The 15898-nt window shown below is 44.5% G+C and overlaps 1 protein-coding gene and 2 non-coding genes across 3 annotated transcripts; all 3 read left to right on the top strand.

Moving 5' to 3' along the window:
- The first annotated feature begins 220 nt into the window (after positions 1-220).
- On the top strand, positions 221-15637 carry DKC1 (dyskerin pseudouridine synthase 1). The gene is made up of 15 exons (XM_043974165.1): positions 221-355; positions 1190-1254; positions 1703-1789; positions 2623-2714; positions 4364-4548; positions 4758-4822; positions 6074-6200; positions 6422-6552; positions 7687-7830; positions 9340-9460; positions 10837-10955; positions 12584-12687; positions 13171-13237; positions 13849-14193; positions 14772-15637. The coding sequence occupies exons 1-15, from the start codon at positions 340-342 to the stop codon at positions 14838-14840; spliced, it is 1737 nt and encodes a 578-aa protein (XP_043830100.1). The 5' UTR covers positions 221-339; the 3' UTR covers positions 14841-15637.
- On the top strand, positions 6661-6790 carry LOC122734242. The gene has a single exon (XR_006354043.1). It is a non-coding gene; the product is annotated as a small nucleolar RNA SNORA36 family (small nucleolar RNA).
- LOC122734246 lies at positions 12942-13070 on the top strand. The gene has a single exon (XR_006354046.1). It is a non-coding gene; the product is annotated as a small nucleolar RNA SNORA56 (small nucleolar RNA).
- Positions 15638-15898: the final 261 nt, after the last annotated feature.

The following is a 15898-nucleotide window of genomic DNA, read 5'->3' as shown; positions in this document are numbered from 1 at the left end:
AGCGGGGCCTAGCCAGTCGCCAGCCAGCTCGCGCGCCAGCCCGCGCGCCAGCTCTCCCGGCCGCGCGCTGCGCGCTGCGCGCCCCGCCCCTTGCGCCCCGCGAGCCCGCCTCCCCTAGCTCTTGCGGCCAATCAGACGAGCGAGTGCTGCGCCGGACCCCGCCTTCAGCCGCTGGCCTGCTGGCACGCGCCCTAAAACGTCATGCTTCAGCTTGACGCTAAAGGGGGCCGGCTCTTGGCCCGCACAGCCTCACGGGACTGAGGCGGGTTGCCTTCAGTCGTTCCTCTCAGCGCCGGGCTAGAGCACGCGGGCTGGAGGCCCCTGTTTGTGGCCATCAACATGGCGGACGGCGACAGTAAGAAAGGGCCCTTGCGCCGTTTCGGGGCGGGAGGGGCCGCTGGGGCCTTCTGGGCCTGGACGCGGTTGGCATCCGTGTGGGAACGGTCATGTAGGGATCGGCGCGTGTGGGAAACTCGGGTTGAGTGCCATCGGCCGGGGCAGGGCCCGAGCTTGGCGCACGGCCGGATAGGGCCGCGCTGCGCCGCTTCAGGAGGGCCCGGGGCCGCCGCCCGGGCACTAGCAGCACCGAGGTGGCTCGGCTTGGGCTGGCCCCCTGCTGCCTGGAGCCGCTTGCCCACTAGGGCCTCGGCGGGCCCAGGAAGCCGGCGGGCGGGCGGCTGAAGTGTTGCGCCGCGCCGCGCTTGGCAGCCTGGCTCGGCTTGAGCTACGGGGAGGCGGCAGCCGCTGCCCAGGATACAGCTTCTTGACTGTCTTTAAGAGAGGCGGCGGCGGCGGCTGGCGCGTGCGGGCTCTTGGGATGGAGGAGGCAGGCCGATCGCGTGGAGCGAGTGGGAGGGCCCAGAAGGGCAGGCGGGGGCAAGAGGTTCTGGGGGCCCAGCGGGCAGGCAGGATGCCTGGGCACCCCAGGAAGTTGTCCTTTAGCAGCAGGTCGCCCCGTGTGCCGCAGTAGGGGCTGCTGGTGGTGCCCTGTCGCCCCTGCTGCTGCTTGGGGTTCCCCTTAGAGGTGGGCCCGACCCTCTGCAGCCACGTGGTCGCCCCGAGGGGAAGGGACCACGTGCTGACGGGCCAACTGAGCACTCACCTTAGCGGGCACCCTTTGGTAGAAGCCTGATCTCTCACTGCCCCAAGTTCACTGCAGTCTTTTTCTTTTTTTCTTTTTCTTCTAAAGTTGTCGTGTCAAAGAAGCACAAGAAAAAAAAGGAGCGCAAAGTATTAGGAGAAGACGATGTGGCTGTGAGTAGACAGATGCTTTTTCCTTTGCCAGTATTTGTGATCTGCCATTTCTTTTTGTTAACTTTAGAGTTTTGCTGTGTTTAGAAAGTGACAGGGTGGTGTGCTCCTCGTGCAGGGTAGAGGGAGGGGAAGAAGCCAGTAGCTATCAGATCTGATTTGGATCCTGGCCCACTCTAAAGATTCCAAGATACTGTTTGCCAACCAAATGGCCCCCTCCAAGTCACTCTGCAATCCTCTCCCTTTTCTCTGAACGTACCTGGCCAGCACCTTTTCTGGTTTTTTTCTTTGCCTTTTGTTCCTCCTTGGTTCCATGTACCATTTCTTGGAGCCACAGCCATGGAACCAGATTTAGGACCAGTTGTTAGGCCCTACCTGCATGCAGAGGAAATGGATGTCACCAAAAAAGTGAAATAGAGGTGATTATTGGACTTTTTCTATCCTGCTTTAGGACCTACAACATGAAGGGGAATTCTTCATCAAACCTGAATCTAAAGTAGTTCAATTGGACACATCTCAGTGGCCCTTACTGCTAAAGGTAAGGAATACAAATGTTATACATCAAATAATTGCCTTGTTTCCCATGTGATTTTATATTGGTTGTGTTTTAATTTATTAAATCACTCTGGTGCACAATCTAAACTTCAGTTAATTTTATGAACTGGGTTTCTTTTCTGACCTATAAATTCTACTGCAAGGCAAATGTGGTTTATGCATTTTTTAAGTCCTTTTTAATACCAGATACTATCTGTTGCCAGTTTTTCATGTCTTCTATAAAACTATAGTGACAGCCTTTGGGAGGGTTTTTTGTTTGTTTTAGACACAATTTTGAGAAGCACTTGTACATTGTCTAATTTAAAAGTTATGGGGTTGAATTTTTCTTTGTGCTATGAGACTTCTCATTTGTTAGCTAAAGATTTTCTTCCTTGTGCTGATTTGCTCATCAAGCCTGCCCAAAGAGGCTGATTACTTTATCTGCTTTCTCAGTGGAGGGCAGCATGATTTTTGACAATCACCACCAGCACCCTTCTCCCCCCCCCCCATCAGAATCAAATAGCACAAGTTGTATCAGTCATTTAAAGCATTTCGTTTAAATTCTCAGATTCATTATTTTTAACTTTAAAATGGTGCCAACTAAGGTTGGGAATCACTGCTGTAGGTAAGGAATTTTGGAACCTAAATATCTGGTAGATGATACCACAGTGCACAAGCAGAACCAGAAAGTTCTGGTTAAGTCAGTTCCTGGTTTAGACTGGCAGATTTGTTTGGATTTTCATATGTGGTCTTATTGGGTCTAGAAAAGGGTCAGTCAAAAAATTGAGAATTTACTTGTTAATTCAGTTTTATTTGTGTCCTGTCATTGCTTTTTAGAACTTTGATAAACTAAATGTAAGGACAACTCACTATACTCCCCTCCCTTCCGGATCTAACCCTCTCAAGAGAGAAATTACAGACTATATCAGGTAAGCTGTTTTGCCAGCGGTGACTTTTCATTATGCTTTCGTTCAAACCTTTTGGACACTATCCTTGACCTTCTATTAAGACCATTAAAATAAGTAAGAGGTCTGAAGCAATACTGTCCTTCCTATTTCAGATTGGGGGGAGGGGGCGGTGCTTTAACCCCAAGCAGATGCATGCAATTTGCAGGTATAATCCTATTATAGCAAAAGGTCTAATAAGGTTCTGTATAACAGAAATATGTTCATGCAGACTGCCTGTGGCATGACACCTGAATTAATAGGTGGCATGGAATTCTGCTTAACCAGCAGGTACGACATTGTTTCCTTCAGTCCCTGATTGGGGATCAGTCATTCAGTAAAAGTACCTGTTTATATGCTTTTCTCACTTCAGGAAGAGAGGGAGAGAGGGGAGCTGTGTGCAGTGAGAGCTTCACAATTCTTGTGCTTCCCACTGAGCAGCAATTACCCTGTGGCAATTCTCATCTCTGTGCACCTGAAACATTGCCAAACATGCCTGTGCACCAGTACACAACACCCTAACACAGCAATGCCTGGGGGAGGGGGAGGGGGCGGTGGCGGCACTCAGACTCCTGGCAGGAGTCAGCCACACAGCACCTAAGAAAGTATTCTCCAAATGACAAAACAAGTTTCCTTATGAGTAATTTGGTCAAGTGGAGTTTGTTATACTGAGATTTTCCTTGTATCACCAAAGCAATGACAGACAAGCACCCACAGCAAGCCAATCGACAATGTGTGCATTCTGCACTGGTCATGCATAATGTGTGCATTCTACCAATGCAGAGATTGGTCAGAAATCGATCCGGGCGACCAAAAACATAGCCTTGTTGCTTGGTCTAGAATCAATCGTTGAATGCATCTTCTTGATTGTCGTCTGTTCTTGGCACTGTGTGTAAAATAATCTGTCCATCTCTATTCTTTTTTTTTTTTATTATAAATAATTTTTTGTACCAACGCCCATTAAGGATAATTGGGTAAAATCGGGAAGTTTGAAGAGACAAGAAAGCAAAAAGTGTTAATAACCGCCTGACGATGAAACAAAACCTCCACGAACCTAGTCCAAGTACCAAAACAGAAGAAATGAAAATATGACCGATAGCTAGTCATCCTGACATGCTGTTATGGTACCAAAATTTTAAAAAAATAGTTCCATGATTTTTTGGCAAATTACAAAGGCATTTTCAAACAATGCAGCGAATTTAGAAACAAAACTCGAATTTTTTTAAAGCGAAAATGTGATGAACTGAAACAGTCCCCCCCAAATACTGGCTTGTGTAAGTAAAGGGGAATATGAGAATTGGTGTGAATCAGCCTACAAGGTGAGCTATCCCATCTGTTGTTCCCAGTTATCAAAGGATTATTGATAGCATATCACTTTCTTGCTAAGTCTTGATTACATTTTCAGAACAATTTTATTAGTTTGTGTTTATTTTAAGATCAGCATTCTCTTTGGTGCCATTTAATAGGCATTTAAAATCATTTAAAGACATTTTGTCTGAACTACTGGGGTGGGTAGAATTAAATTTGGTAAGATGACCTTTTGGGTGGTAGTCTTGGGGGCCTTGTGCCATACTAGGAAAAGGGGAAAGAGGTGGTATACTAATATCTTAATTATAAAAAAATTTTCATTCTAGGACAGGTTTCATTAACCTTGACAAACCCTCCAATCCCTCTTCCCATGAGGTAGTTGCATGGATCCGGCGAATACTCCGGGTTGAGAAGACGGGCCACAGTGGTACTTTGGATCCGAAGGTGACTGGCTGTTTAATTGTGTGCATAGAACGAGCTACCCGATTGGTCAAATCTCAGCAGAGTGCGGGTATGTTGGTTCATTTTGAGGCTTTCTAATCAATGAAGGCACAATAGGGGTTGTTTTAACCTTTTGGGCTTGGTGCAAGCTCAGAGTTGTTTCCTTGAATACCTTTATCTTCGAGGTCCCTTGCACAGCTGGGTGTTTGGCACATCAGGCAGACCAGCCCCAAGGAGTTAGCCACAGCATGCCTCACCTCATTGTCCTTCTCTTTTCAGGCAAAGAGTATGTGGGAGTTATCCGACTGCACAATGCTATTGAAAGTGAGGTTCAACTTTCCAGGGTAAGACTCTGGGGGTATTAACTGCTGTCAGTGGAAAATATTGGGGGCAAGTCCCTTTTTCTGAGTGTAAAGAATTGGACTGCATTCAGCTCCTCAGAAGTTGTTGGCTGCTCTCGTGAGCTGCATTACTTTGTATTTATTTAGCTGTTTTTCCTTCAGTAAAATGCAGGTTCCTCAAAGTCTATTCATTTGGCTCAGTGCTTAATCACCCATTGGTGCTTTATTAGTGTTTCTGCAATGGCATCAATACAATTTAGATTTTATTTCATTTCTCCAGCTGTCTGCTATTATGGGAATAATTTGTACATGTTGCAGCTGTCTCTCTAACTTTCACCAGACCGGGCACGTGGCCATGCTCTGTGTGTGTGTCCGTGTGTCCTCATGCATGTGCAATGCTGTTTTTCTTTTTGGTGGGGCCATGAGGGTTAAGTGACTTTCCCGTGGTCACACAGCTAGTAAGTGTCAGGTGTCTGAGGCCTGATTTGAATTCAGGTCCTGCTAACTCCAGGGACAGTGCTTTATTCACTGTGCCACCTAACTGCCCCAACAATGCTTTTCTAATTGGCTATCCTGAGCTCTCCTAAGGACTCTTCGGGGGTTGCTTTAGATTGTCTTGGAGATGGTAGAGCCAGCAGGGTTCTTCTCAGGACATGGCTGTATGTAGTAGCAAAGATTGGTTGAGCATTTGATTACTATTATAAGGCTTTTTTTACCTAATGATATACAGGTAAACAATATTTTTTTTAAAACCTTTAGCATATGAATGAGGATAAACATTTGAACACACAGTCTTAATGTGTACTTGGGGTGAGGTAGAACTCTTTCAAGGAGTATAGGGTGCTTTTAACTTTTGCTATACAAGTGACTTAGTATTTCTTTGCCCCTATGACATTCCACCGCTCTGTCCAAAAATATAAGCTTGTCTTTAGACTCTTGGTCTATAATTGTGCCTTCCAAATGTGCTTAAGAGCACATTTTGGCTTGAGAAGGGTTGGGGGAAAGTACTCCAAATGGGTAATGATGTGAATAACATCTGTGTGAGAAGATCATTGATCCCTATTTGAATTTTGGTTCTTCTGGGATCCTCTCAACCTGTGACAAAGCTTAGAAAGGGGCTTAACCTTTTTCAAGGATCCTGCAAATAACAATCAGCCTTTTGGGGGATCCTGAGATTTGGGCCATACCCTTAAACTTAAAGGAATTTTTGTTTTAGGTGGTGTGTGTCATGCTTAAAATGTGTTTTCTTTTAAGGCACTGGAAACTTTGACAGGCGCGCTATTCCAGCGACCACCTCTCATTGCTGCGGTCAAGCGACAACTCCGAGTCCGAACTATCTATGAGAGCAAGATGTTAGAATATGACCCTGAAAAAAGATTAGGTAAATCAGATAGCACCATGGCTTTAAACAAAAAATGATTCCCAGTATGCCAAAGGGGCCATATCATTCCTTCTAATCTGAAATGCTCTTGTTTGCTCATTTGCAATTGGAAATGGTGGGGAAGGCACAGGTATCAGCATATGATGCAAAGATGACCTAAGAAGCCAAGCACATTGGATTGTAGACTTTTAAAAGATCTGTTTTCCTTGTCTATGTATTAGGTATCTTTTGGGTGAGCTGTGAGGCTGGAACATACATTCGAACATTATGTGTCCATGTTGGTTTGTTACTGGGAGTTGGAGGCCAGATGCAAGAGCTTCGCCGGATCCGCTCTGGAGTTATGGGGGAGAAGGTATGATTGAGGTGTTACCGAGAAATCTAATTTTCCCAGATTTTAAACAGGACTGTTTAATACATCCCCCTTCCCCCAAGACACTTCAAACACTCTGAGGTTTTAAATATCCAAAGTGTTGAGTTCAGAACAGGGAACCTCCCCCTGTTCTGTTAATTAACTTTGGAACATTAAGATTGGCAGGGGAAAATGAGGATGGGAAAGAATTTCTGTCCTTTTGGTCACCCGGCCTACAATCTACTCTTGCACTCTGGCATTCTCCCTAGTGGAAGGTCCCTGCTAGTCCTATGGTGATAGTCCAGGGGCTTGGTAGAGCTGGGACTTTTGTTTGCTACTTTGGGTGAGGATTTTGTGCTGTTTTACAATATGTATAGGTAAGTTTTTTTCCAGTTCTCAAGAATGGAAGGATGCCTTTAAGATATTGCTTAGGGGCAGCTAGGTGGTACAGTGGTTAAAGCACTGACCCTTGTTAAGGGCGAAAATTCTAGCTAGTCTGTCTAAAATAGCCAATGAGTGGTCGCCAATAAATTATAAGCTTTAGCAAGAGTTAGACTTTTAAGCATTTATTAAGGAGAATAAGAATTTGATAAAGAGAGAAGAAAGGCCTAGATTCCTATCTAGTAAAGGGAGAGAGCATTTCTAGCTTCACTCTCCACCAGCGTCCTCAGGAAAGAGAGTGAGACCGAGCGCCAGTCTCTTCCTTCTTCCTCCCACTACCCAACGTCACTTCCTTATGCCAAAGAAAAGACTCCTGGTCTTGCCCTCAAAGACCTTCACTTCATGGGTGGAACTCTTCTACAGTAAGTCTCCAGCAGGTGGCGTCATTCCAATCGTTACACCCTGGATTCAGGAGGACCTGAGTTCAAATGTGGCCTCAGACACTTGACACTAGCTGTGTGACCATGGGCAAGTCACTTAACCCTCATAGCACCGCAAAAAAAAAAAAAAAGGATAGTAAAGAATTTAGTGGGTATGTGAGATGACAGCAAAGTTAGTTGTGATTTTTGAAGATTTTTTTTCTATTTGGTGAATGAAATACTTACGGTGCAAGTGTGCAAGCTAGAATTTCTGGATTCAGTTCAGAACAAGGGGGTGGGGCATAGCTCATGTTTATTATCACCTTATTCCTTGCAGGACCACATGGTGACCATGCACGATGTGTTAGATGCTCAATGGCAGTATGACAATTACAAAGATGAAGGTTACCTTCGTCGGGTTATTTATCCTCTGGAGAAGCTGTTGACATCTCACAAACGGCTGGTCATGAAGGACAGTGCGGTATGTTCTGCTTCTTCCAGGGAGGCTGTTGTTGTCTATGGTTAGGGCTGCTGGGTACTGGGCCTCTATAGATGTGCCAGTCACACTATCCACAATATGGGGGGTGGGGGGGGGTGGAGAACCAACTAGATAAAAGAAAAGGCATGAAACCTAGTTTAAAAGAGAAAAAAGGCAGAAAGCTATTACCTTGACTGAGCCTCTCCAACTCTCTAACTTTCCTTGAATAGGGGCTGATTAAGCTGCTTTGCTTGTCAGATCTTTGGGAATGTTACATTTCAGAGGCTGTCTTATCATCTGACCCTTTTCTGGCAAGGGTGATCTTAGAGTGGCTGAATCTGTCCTTTGAGGCCACTCTCTTTATCCACTGTAGCATACTGCTGTTGGGGGGGGGGGTTGATAGCAAAGGAGAATTAAGAAATGAAACCTAGGACGCTTGGGGGGGGGGTGTTCAATGCCTTGATCTTGTACAATGTTGGATAGCATGATTACTGGCCTCCTTCAGATACTTCCTGGTTGTATAGCCCTACACAAAGCACTTTGCCATTTAGCTTTATTTCCCTCTTCTGTAAAATATAGAACACCTACTTCACAGGGCTATCTGAGGATCAAATTGAGATATGGGTGTAAAGTGCCTTGTAAATGTTCCCTATGATTAATCCAGTGTTCTTGTGTGACTCTGTTCTGTTGGAGCTCAGCAACCAGAAAGCAGGGCCTGGGGTACTTTGTTGAGGAGAGAAAGAATATGAGTGACCTCTCTGGGATGATAAAATATTGGGAATGGGGCAGAGAAAGGACTGTGGTTGAATGAGTACTTTGGGTGGAGCCTGATCAATTATGTGCCAAGTTGAGAAATCCTCTCCTAACATACCTTATAAACTAAGGGCTAGAATGGAAGAGAGAAATTGTGTGTTTTGGTGGGGAAAAAAAGCAGAAAATAACCTCAGACTTTGGGGAAAAGCCATGTGGGAAGAGTTGAGAATTGGGGTTAGGAAGAAAACTAGGACTAGAGATAAAGGGCCATTGAGAAATCTAGGAACTAGGTAGGCGAGGCATCAAGAATTGGGGTCGTCTGGTCTAACTTGCTGCCTCCAGCCCTAATTCGACCTCCAAAAGGAGGTATGACCATTATATATGACCATTGGCTCTGCAGACAGCCAACCCCAGGCTCTTTTCATTAGTAGGAGATAGATGGCACTTTAGTACAAATGGCAAATTAACATAAATTACTACAGACATTAGATAGTTCCCAGTTTCCAGCAAGGAAGGAGATTTTCACTGTCCCTATAGAAATAGGCAAGCTGGCCTTGGAGCCAGGAAAACTTGAATTTGAGTCCAGCTTTTGGCACATACTGACTGGCTGACCATGCCTTGGGAAGAACATTGCTTCATAGGCATTGGTATGGAGTTGCCTCATCTAGAAAATCTGATCCAGAGGAAGAAACCAAACATTTTCTCCTGAAGTTTGGGGAGGAATTAGAGGTTTTTCATCTCTCAATTCTTTTTCTATAGGTTAATGCCATCTGTTACGGAGCCAAAATCATGCTCCCGGGGGTTCTTCGGTATGAGGACGGCATTGAAGTCAATCAGGAGGTTGTAGTCATCACTACTAAAGGGGAAGCCATTTGTGTGGGTAAGACATGGAAGAACTTTGGTACTAAGTTCAGCAGTCCCAAGGAAATGGGGAAAGCAAACTAAAAAAAAAAAAAACATCTCAACCAGATTTTAATTGCAGTGAACATTTCCTTGGTGTTGGTGGAGTCTAGCAGAGGCAAAGAAAGGATCTGAAGTGTATAACGCTTGTAATGAGCTGTTTTTCCCTTCCTTCCTGCTTTGTTACCCCTTTACCTAAACACTGAGGAGCAGAGTACCTGGCAACTTCTCTTTCCAAGCTCTTATCACTTCTTTCAGTGGTGGTGATTTGGGGAGACTTTTCTTTGTCAAAGCAGTAGACCTGTTAAGTCTCTGCAGTCTGACTTGTTTGCTAAGACCGCTGCCAGGGAAAGTAGCTGTCCTATGACAGGTTACTGAGTGCTTAACGTGAGTGGTTTTTGTAGCGATTCTTTTGTTGCCAGAAATAACAGTTTATAGAATTATTCAGTGGGTATTGGCATCCTTGCTGTGATTCTGCAAGCTCCTGACTGTTCTGCTGTCATACCACTCTTGGGAAAAATAGGTTTGCCCTGTATGTGAAAAGAGTGGTGTTCTGGCCTTCTGTTGTGGTTTCTGTTCTGTACTTCCTCATCTTACTGTGTTCTACTATAGGCATGTGAGTGTGTGTGTGTGTGTGTGTGTGTCTGTAGGTGGGAGGGGCACGGTCCTGCTTGTAGGAAAAGGATGTCAGCAGAGGTGAAGCACGTTTCAACTACAGAGGAAAGATGAAAATCTAATCAGATGCCATCATCTTTAGAGAACATCAAATATAGCAATGGGCTTTGCCAAAGCTTGAGGAAATGTTTTCTGTTAAAGTATTGGTGACCCATTACAATCAAGGGTGCCAGTGAAGGGAAGTCTTGGGCTTGCTTGACAATGTCCACATCTGTGATAATTTGAATAGAAACTGAGGGTTTGCCTCTGAGTATGTCCTCTCTGCAGAGCTGTGTAGTATGTGAACACCTCAGAAAATAGGCAAACTGCCCATACAGGCTCTATCATTCTGATTGTCCAGTCCTAAAAAAGTGATGGAGAAACTGGTTAAGATATTTACCAGGGGGCGGCTAGGTGGCGCAGTGGATAAAGTACCGGCCCTGGATTCAGGAGTACCTGACTTCAAATCCGGCCTCAGACACTTGACACTTACTAGCTGTGTGACCCTGGGCAAGTCACTTAACCCCCATTGCCTGCAATAAATAAATTAAAAAAAAAAAAGATATTTACCAGGCCAGCCCTGGTCCTCTATACCTTTTCATAAGGGGTAGTTTTATTTTTCTACATTAAACTTTGGAATGAATAGATCTGCTGGGTGTTCCCCTTGCCCCCCATCATTCTCTTTTCTTCCACTTTCTGCAGCTATTGCCTTGATGACCACAGCAGTGATTTCTACCTGTGACCATGGTATAGTGGCCAAGATTAAGAGAGTGATCATGGAGAGAGACACTTACCCTCGCAAATGGGGTCTGGGCCCAAAGGTGAGTTGAATCTGACAGTAGCATGTCATTCTTTTCTGTTCTTGACATTATTTTGGGAAACTGGCAGCTGTTAATCCTTGGATGGCAGGGTTTGAAAAATATTGTGATTTCTTTGGAAGAGCACTACCAGGAGTGATTTCTGACCACTATAACAAACAACATGTAGTGGTGCAGACTCCCATAAAGCTCTGCTTAATGACCAGGCCTTTTGGAGGAGAGAGGTTATACCCATATTTATCTTTGGCGCTTCTCTTAGCTCCCTGTTTTTTTTATGGGATCTGTTGCTTTGGGAGTAGGACTGGATAAAGGGCAGTTCCTGTTGGATTACCTGCTGAACAGAGCACAAGAGCTGTACAGAATTTGGCCCTGTCCACAGGTACAGAGCTCCCTTATTGAAGGGAAAGACTAACTGATAGCATTGGCTCCCTTGGCTGTCTTGTATCTAGGAACTAGAGGAAAATTACTGCTGCCATTCAGAATCACGCATCTTCAGTCTCTTCCTGGCTCCTTCCCTGCTGCCTACAGACAGGCTCATGTCTTCCCCCATCTTCAAAAAACCTGCACTTGATCTTTCCATCCTGATAACTATGTCTCTTCTGTTCCTTTTTAGCTAAACTCCTTGAAAAAGGTGGTCTACAGTAGGTGCTGCCACTTTGTCTTCTTAACCCCTTATAATCCAGCTTCCAACCATGTCTCCATTCCACCCAAACTGCTCTCTCCAAAGTTATCAGTGACCTCTTCATTGCCACGTCCAGTGGTCTTTTCTCAGTCCTCATCCTTCCTGACCTGGTGGAGGCACTTATTTATTCCCTCATGCTTTTGGACTACTGCAATAGCTGCTGTTGGTGGGGGCAGTGTCTACCTACCTCAAGTCTCTCCCCACTCCAATCTATCCTCCATTCAGTTACTTGATCTCTCCACTACTCAGTAAACTCCAGTGGCTTCCTTTTGTCTCCAGGATCAAATAGAAAAGGCTCTGCTTGCCATTCAAAGCCCTTTTTAACCTAGCCCCTCCTACCTTTCCAGTCTTCTTAGACCTTATTCCCCAGCACATAACTCTTTGATCCAGAGACCACTGGCTTCTCCTGGCTGTTCCACAAACAAGACCCTCTGGGGCTTGGCTCCAGCGTGTTCTCTGGCTCTTCTCTCTCCTCCCCCCTCCCCCCCCCCAAAAAAAAAAAGACAGCAGGATATAGTAGAAAGTGCTTTCTACTAGGAGGCCTGTCATTAGCTTTGTGAATTTACAACTTCTCAGCTTCCTTCTTTTTCTTTTTTTGGTGAGGCAGTTGGGATTAAGTGACTTGCCCAGGGTCACACAGCTAGTCTCAAGTGTCTGAGACCTAATTTGAACTAGTCCTGACTCCAGGGCTGATGCTCTATCCACTGCGACACCTAGCTGCCCCTCAGCCTATTTTCTAACTGAAAGGAGAGTGTCATCTGCCTTGCCTGCCATTGCTCTGAGACTCAAAGGATATAAAATCTCTTAGATGCCAACAAAGTTCAGACTTACAAAATTCATATAACATTAGTTACATTTCAAACAGTCCAGAATTGCTTGTGTTAGGCTTCTTTTCTCATTGAATAAAATAAAATGAAATGTGAAAATTGACTTTTTGTTTCTTCATGAGGCAAGTCAAAAGAAGATGATGATCAAGCAAGGTCTTCTGGATAAGCATGGAAAGCCTAATGACAGCACACCTACAGCTTGGAAGGATGACTATGTGGACTATAGGTGATTAGCAGCCTTTGGCCTCTGAGGGTGGGAGTTTATACCAATTGAAATCTTAAAGGCAGAGGAATTACCTATACTAGTTAGGAACCTTGGTGACTAGTGTGCTAAATCTAATAACAGAAATGGGCAGATGAAGCTTGGATGAAAAATCAGTAGTCTCAGCTCAGGGGGGCTAGTGGGTACTGTGGGTTCTCTTAGCATGCTGATTAAAGGACAATGGGGGAACAGGCCATTTAGTGCTTGAGTTAACTGTAAAGCAGACAGTTATCCCTTTCTAGTCTCCTTGTGACTTTAGAGGGAGTCAGTCTGCAAAATTAAATGGTGAGCTGTTTCTGTCCAGCATCACAGTGTGTTGGTGGTGGCTTCAGCCTTGCCAAACATCACCAGCTACTCAAGGACTTGAGGCCCTACTGAAGGGGGGGTTGGGGAAGGACAAGTGGCAGGGAATTTGGCTTCAAAGACATACTGCCTCCTTTCTTTCAGTTCATCTGTGAAGCAAGAACCAGTTGCGGTTCCAATCGAACCCATGAAGACAGTAAAGACAAAGAAGGTAACTAAGTTGTTCTCAGATGTTTAGTATGTTTACTTAAACTTCCCATGGGCACGTTTGGGAAGCCCCAGGCTGTTAAGGTGTCCCAGTTTCTAAGGAGGGTCTGGGCCAAGCTCTAGCAGTGGGGTGGGGCTTAGATTAACAAGAAAGGAGACTCAAATACAAAAATGTTGGATCAGCTGGTGTTGCTGATATTATGAAGGAGTCATTCACAGAGCAAAAGGAGAGTAAACAAACTAAGGAAGTCTTTGCATGTCTGGCACATTCAGGAATCTAGTCCCACGGAAAATGAGAATTTGAAGTATGCCTGGTAAAGAGGCAGACAGAAGTCCAGGAGTTAGTAATGATGAGCAAACAGCGTGTTGGCTGCTCAATTCAACTCAGAGTTGAGAAACCTTGCTTCTAGCCATTTACTTCCATTGTAGCTTGATATAAGATCAAGAAAATGCTGTAAAGATAAAGGACTGTCCAAGGGTTTCCTAACTCCATTTGGGACACGTTCTTGGATCAGATTTCTTTTGCTTCATTCTCTTTAACTTGTTCTTCCTGATCGAAGGTAAGGTTGACTTTAACTTTAGATTTGTTTGTTTGTTTGTTTGTAAAATAAATAGCGGAAACGAGAAGGGGATAGTGAAGAGGAAGACCAGTACAGTGGTTATAGTGATTATGGGGATTATGGGGAGAATGGTGAAGAGGATGAAGAAAGCAGTGAGGAAGAAGAGGATGAAGGTAGCGAGGAGGAAGAAGAGGAGAAGATGGTGGGAATAGAAGGTATTAAAGAGGAAGAAAGTGTTGAAGAAAAAGAGGCTGAGGAAGATGATGGTGATGAAGACGAAGAAGAAAGTGAAGCCTTTACTCCTCCACCGGCAGTCAGCAAAAAAGTGAAGAAGAAGAAAAACAAGAAAGAGAAAAAGGCTAAAGTTGCAGTAGAGAGCACAAGCAAATCAAAGGATTCGGTATGTATTCCCTATAGGTGATGTTTATTTGGTTGTCAGGGAAACATGAGTTTTTTTGTTTGTTTTGCGGGGCAATGAGGGTTAAGTGACTTGCCCAGGGTCACACAGCTGGGAAGTGTCAAGTGTCTGAGGCCGGATTTGAACTCAGGTACTCCTGAATCCAGGGCCGGTGCTTTATCCACTGCACCACCTAGCCGCCGCCCCCCCCCCCCCTTCATGAGTTTTGAAAGGAAATAATGTTGCATTGGTATTTGCACTTGGGAAGACTGAAGACCCAGCATGGTCAAGTCAACAAGTGTGTGCCTAGCACTCTAACCTGAGAGGTGCTGGGAGGCTTTTTTTCTTTGGCTTAGTAGTAGTAGCAGCACTGTCATAACCAGAATATTCAAGCTATTGCTGATTACATCAATACTGAATATAGCACAAACACGTGTTGTATTGGCATCCAGTGAGTGGGCATTGCTACTACAGTCCCATCTCTCCCCCCCCCCCCAAATAAATAAATGAATAAAGCTTTTGAGAGTGAGGGAGAGTGTGCATTGTATGATCAGTCGAACTTTCTTGGCCTCTCTTTACAGGGCACAGAGAGCACCAAGAAGAAGAAGAAAAAGAAGAAAGCCAAAGTAATGGAAGAGGATTCCGAGTAGTGAGTGTCCACCTTGGGGAAGATGATGGAAACCTTAACCAAGAATAAAAGCAACTCTCCACAGCAGTTTGGAAATGACAATGTACTGAAGGAGTGGCCAGTGGCATCCCATTGACCCTGCTGCTTGGAATATACTGTGGGCTTCTGTGGTGTGGGGATAGGGGAATCCCATCTTGTCCTGTTTTAAGGATATTTGCAAAGGGCACGGGTGAGAAATATATGCAAAACTGCCCAATGAGTAGCAGATTCTGTACTATAGCTTACATTTAGAGCAGCGGGTGGCCAGGCTACCCACATAGAACACCTAGTAGCTTGTCTGCAGCTGTTCTTTTTAATTTGCTGGTGTTTTATCTATTTTACATCATGAAATGAGTATGTTTAAATGGTCTTTTCCCCCATTTTCCTTTGTTGAAAAGTTATGAAACATTTATGTTTTGCACAGGACAGAAACCTCCATTGTTGGTGGGGGTCACTATAGTGCAAGTTGTGGTCGTGCAAAAACCCTAATGTCTGAGGAGGCCAAGGAAGCCCCCCAACCCAGCTTCTTCTCAGACTTCTTGAGCTGAGTCACTTTCTCCTCTCTCCAAACCCACCTTCTGAAATGAAATGTGCTTCTTCCCTCAATGTATGCTATGTATTGGTGAGCCTTTGGGGGAGAGGTCTCTTGGGACTGTCTGCTCCTCCTGTTCCAAATCTTCTGAGCTACCTTAGACCCCAGATACTGGAGATGGGTATTTGCAATGGAGTTGGGACCGTCCTAACTATATATATAATATATATATATATATATATATATATAATATATATATATATAATATATATATATATATAATATATATATATATAGACACACACATTGATTATGCCCATTCAATTAGTTCAGGGAGGTGGGGAGCAGTTAATGGCTGTTTTACGTAGGGGGGAGAAAAGTTGTAATTTTTATTTACTTTTTATTAAAAATAATAAAACAATTAGTTTTTAAGGATTCTTGCCTTTTTTTTTTTTTTAAAGATGTGAGACTTTATCTAGGCCAAACATTTAGACAGAATAGGGAGGAAG

Source organism: Dromiciops gliroides, chromosome X (assembly GCF_019393635.1).
Source record: "Dromiciops gliroides isolate mDroGli1 chromosome X, mDroGli1.pri, whole genome shotgun sequence".
NCBI lineage: Eukaryota > Metazoa > Chordata > Mammalia > Microbiotheria > Microbiotheriidae > Dromiciops > Dromiciops gliroides.
Note: the sequence above shows the minus strand (reverse complement) of the source record. Positions and strands in the feature narration are given on the sequence as shown.